The following is a 4,782-nucleotide window of genomic DNA, read 5'->3' on the forward strand; positions in this document are numbered from 1 at the left end:
TGAATACCGGTTCAACCCCGGTTCAACCCCTGTTCAACCGCTGTTCAGTTCGGTTCCTTATTTTAAATTTAAACTTTTAATTTATTTCATCCTTAATATTAATTAACGTTTCAAATTTCTATTCATCTATATGTTTTTCCTTTACACCAATAATTTGATTACTCAGCGTTATTGCAGCTGCACAGCAATTGTCATAGTGTAACTTTGACTTTACTTGACCTTTGCACCAATAATTTGATTACTCAACGTTTTTGCAGCTGCACACCAATTGTCATAGTGTAACTTTGACTTTACTTGACCTAGATAGAGCAAATCTATTTTATGTAATTTGAGTATTAGAGTATGTTCATCGCGTACTGGAACGCAAATAGCATTCGTTCGCGGTTGCGATAACATCGTAGTAGTTTCACCTATTTTATCTCAAACTTTTATACCAAGTGTTTCCGTATATTTCCGAAATTTACAAACTCGAAAATGTTTATTTGCGAGCGTTGTCAAACATCTTTTACGTTAAAACGTAATCTTGACAGACATGTACAAAGTAAACATGGTCAAACCAAATTCGATTGTTCGATGTGTGGAAAATGTTTATCGAGGCGAGATAAATTGGATGAACATCAAAGATTATTTCATGGATTACCAATTACATCCAAACGTCAAGCACCGCCACCACCATCAACTCAAGCACCGCCGCCACCATCAACTCAAGCACCATCGCCACCATCAACTATAGAAACTCAATCGAATTTAGAGATGGGAGGTCCTTCATCATCATCATCATCACCACCATCCACTAAACGCCGTCGAGGCTCAACACTACCACCGCATTCAATTACCAAGAACAAAGGTAAGGCATGCGAGGTTTGCGGTGAGTTTTTACCGTCACTTACGTCACTTGAAACTCATCTTCAAACACAGCATGCCGAATTAATCGATAAGAATGTTACAAAAATGATGTCATGCTATAAAAATAGGGTAGTTTGCTATAAAATTAGTGGAGCTCAATCTGAGGATGATATACCGTCATATCTATTGAAATGTTGTGAAACAGTTAATAGACTGATTGAACAACATCTCAATGAGAATGGTTCGATAAAAGCTCAGATTGAGTTATTAGCTAATTTTATTAAGTCCGGGTTTGATGGTGATGGTAATGAGGAAGTCATAACGTCGGAGAAAAATTTTAATACCAAATTTAAAATTATCACTTCATCTACCATGTTGAATGAGGTTTATGATGAGATGACTCGTGATATTTTAACTCAAAGCGAGGAGTTTCAGGAGTGTGGGTCTGGGTGGGCTTTCCACTCAATATCTTACCTCCTGTTAAACCTCAACAAATTTGAGCCTATTCCTGGGTCATCGTATATTCATTTACCTCATGAAATCGTTAATAAAAAGGCGTGCATCAATATTAAGAACTATGAAGATGATGCATGTCTAGCGTGGTGTTTGACGGCGGCTCTTCATCCGGCGAATCATAGTCAAGACCGGACTTCGAGCTACCCTCATTATAGTCAAGTGCTTAATTTACAAGGGATTACATTTCCCATTAGTGTAAGAGATATTGTTAAAGTGGAAAAATTAAATAATTTAAGTATTAATGTTTATGAATTAGTTAAGGAATCAAAAGGTTATTCGGTGGAAGGACCAATTTATTTTACCAAACAAAGACGTGATATTCATATAAATTTACTTTATTTATATGAATCCGGGAAAGGTCATTTCGTTTTAATTAAAAATCTTTCGAGGCTAATATCAAGTCAGGTTACACACCACGGACATTCTATACACCTTTGCGATGGATGTTTAACACGGTTTTCATCGGCTGAACATTTAACTGCACATCAGATTAATGATTGTAATCATACAAAGACAGTTGTACCCTCCACAAATTTAAAATCAAAACCAAATTATTTCGGCTTATATACCCCTCAGAACATTTTAGAGTTTAATAACTATAAATTCACTCAGATGGCCCCTTTTGTCATATACGCCGACTTTGAATCGATTTTAAAACCGATCGATCATTGTGAGCCACATTCTTCCAAGTCTTTCACGGAAACAATTGAGATGCATCAACCGTATAGTTTCGCGTACTATATCGTTTCCACCATTGATTCCAATTTCAATAAATTTGAAACGTATACGGGTCCTGATGCACCTCAAGTTTTTATCTCTAAATTAATTGATGATGTCAAATTTATTTATAATAAATACTTTAAAACCGTAAAACCAATGCTACCTTTAACGGTCGATGAGCAACGGAATTTCGATTCAGCTGAAAATTGTTTTATTTGCCAAAATCCTTTCACTTCACATCAGGTTAAGGTTCGCGATCATTGTCACATAAGCGGTAGGTACCGTGGGCCCGCTCATACAAATTGTAATTTAAATTTTCAACTTCAAAATTTTATTCCAATATTTTTTCATAATTTTAGCGGTTACGATTGTCATTTATTTATTAAAGAAATGGCTGATGCGGATGAAGATGGGCTTGATGTATTACCTAATAATAAAGAAAAATACATCAGTTTCAGTAAACGGATATTAGTCGATAAAGCGCAAGTGGAGGGAGACCGTGTTGAAAATACTTTTTTAAACTAAGATTTGTAGATTCATTTAGGTTTATGGCTTCATCATTAGATTCTTTAGCTGGTAACCTTGACGAATTTGATTTAATAAATATACGTAAATTCTTTCCACACAATGATCAGTTTAGATTATTGAGCAAGAAAGGAATATTCCCCTACGGTTATATGGATTCACTCGATAAATTAAACGTAACTTCATTGCCACCTAAAAACGCTTTTTTCAACAAACTATCATTTGAAGATATAACCGATGAGCAGTATTCCCATGCTCAAACTGTGTGGGAAAAATTTAATTGTCAAAATTTAAAAGATTATTCGGATTTGTATCTAAAAACTGATGTCCTTTTACTTGCCGATGTATTTGAAAAATTCAGACAAGTTTGCTTCAAAACCTACGATTTAGATCCCGCTCATTATTATACTGCCCCAGGACTTTCTTGGGATGCAATGTTGAAATTTACCAAAATTAAATTAGAATTATTGACGGATATAGATCAAGTCCATTTTATTAAGAAAGGCATCCGTGGAGGCATTTCCCAATGCTCCCTACGGTCCGCTAAAGCCAATAATAAGTATATGGATGATTATAACCCCAATTTACCGTCAAACTTTTTAATGTATTGGGACGCTAATAATTTGTATGGGTGGGCGATGTCTCAATTTATGCCCGTTTCCAATTTTAAATGGCTGAGTGAAAATGACATGCAAAAATTTGATTTTAATAATATACCCGATAATTCCGATTTTGGATATATTTTAGACGTAGATATTGAATACCCATCAGCTTTGCATGATTTACACAACGATCTCCCGTTTTTAGCTGAGAATTTAATTGCCCCCAATAATCGATGTGAAAGTGAAAGGAGATTAATTCCAAATTTATTTGATAAGAAAAATTATGTGATCCATTATAGAAATTTGAAACAAGCTGTTGCTCACGGTCTTAAAGTTCGCAAAATTAATAGAGTTTTATCGTTCAGACAGTCTGCGTGGTTGAAATCTTACATCGATAAAAATACGGAATTACGCCAATTCGCAAAGAATGCGTTTGAAAAAGATTTTTTTAAATTGATGAATAATTCCGTATTTGGCAAGACAATGGAAAACGTCGATAAGCGAGTCGATGTAAGATTAGTGACCAGTTGGGATGATGTGCATACTGGTAAAGCCGCAGGTAGACCTCGTTTAGGAGCTCGGAGTTTAATAGCAAAATTAAATTTTAAAAGTATTACAGTATTCACAGAAACGTTTTCGGCAATTCAAATGGATCGTCTTCATGTCGTTTACGATAAACCTCTATACGTCGGTTTTACTGTTTTAGAACTTTCAAAATTGTTAATGTATGATTTTTATTATGATTTCTTAAAGCCTAAATATGGCGAGGACGTTCGGTTGTGCTATATGGACACCGATAGTTTCACTGTATTAATTAATTCTGATGATATATATAGAGATGTTAAATTAAATTTAAATAAATTTGACACATCTAACTACAGTCCCGATAATCGGTTTGACATACCCTTGCAGAATAAAGCGGTTTTAGGTAAAATGAAAGATGAGAATTGTGGAAGCATAATGGTCGAATTTGTTGGTTTGAGGTCAAAGGTATATGCTAATAGGGTCGCTGATGGGCGGATTACCAAAAAATCCAAAGGCGTTAAGAAGGCTGTTGTTAAACATCACATCTCTTTTCAAAATTATTTAGATTGTCTAAATTCCAAATCGGTTTTATTTAAAAAACAAACATTATTTAGAAGTTTTAATCACAGTATATTTACTGTATTACAAAATAAATTGGTTCTTTCACCAAATGACTCCAAGCGATATATTTGTGATAATGGAATTAATACATTAGCTTGGGGTCATTATAGTATAACGTGTTAAGTAATGTTAATGTAATTTTAAGTATATAATTATTAAGTTTGATAGTTTTATTGTACAATTTTAATACCTTTTGTAATTAGTATGTCGGAGGTTCATTATATTTTTTATGTTTAGATTGTTTAATTTCATATAGATTAAGTATATTAAATAAATGTAATGTTAAAAAAACTTATTTAAAAAATTATATTTATTTTAATTTAAACAAGTGTTGGTGAGGTGCAATGAACTCTACTTAACCTCGGTGATTTAATAATAAAAACTGCTTAATTCGCATTTTATGGAGCAATAACACCTGTTATTTCTA

At 33.6% G+C, this 4,782-nt stretch overlaps 1 protein-coding gene across 1 annotated transcript; it reads left to right on the forward strand.

Moving 5' to 3' along the window:
• Positions 1–2,630: 2,630 nt before the first annotated feature.
• On the forward strand, positions 2,631–4,478 carry LOC139432094 (uncharacterized). Its single transcript, XM_071200435.1, has one exon. The coding sequence runs from the start codon at positions 2,631–2,633 to the stop codon at positions 4,476–4,478; it is 1,848 nt and encodes a 615-aa protein (XP_071056536.1).
• The last annotated feature ends 304 nt before the right edge of the window (positions 4,479–4,782 follow it).

The sequence above is a fragment of the Onthophagus taurus genome, chromosome 11, assembly GCF_036711975.1.
Source record: "Onthophagus taurus isolate NC chromosome 11, IU_Otau_3.0, whole genome shotgun sequence".
In the NCBI taxonomy this organism is placed as follows: domain Eukaryota; kingdom Metazoa; phylum Arthropoda; class Insecta; order Coleoptera; family Scarabaeidae; genus Onthophagus; species Onthophagus taurus.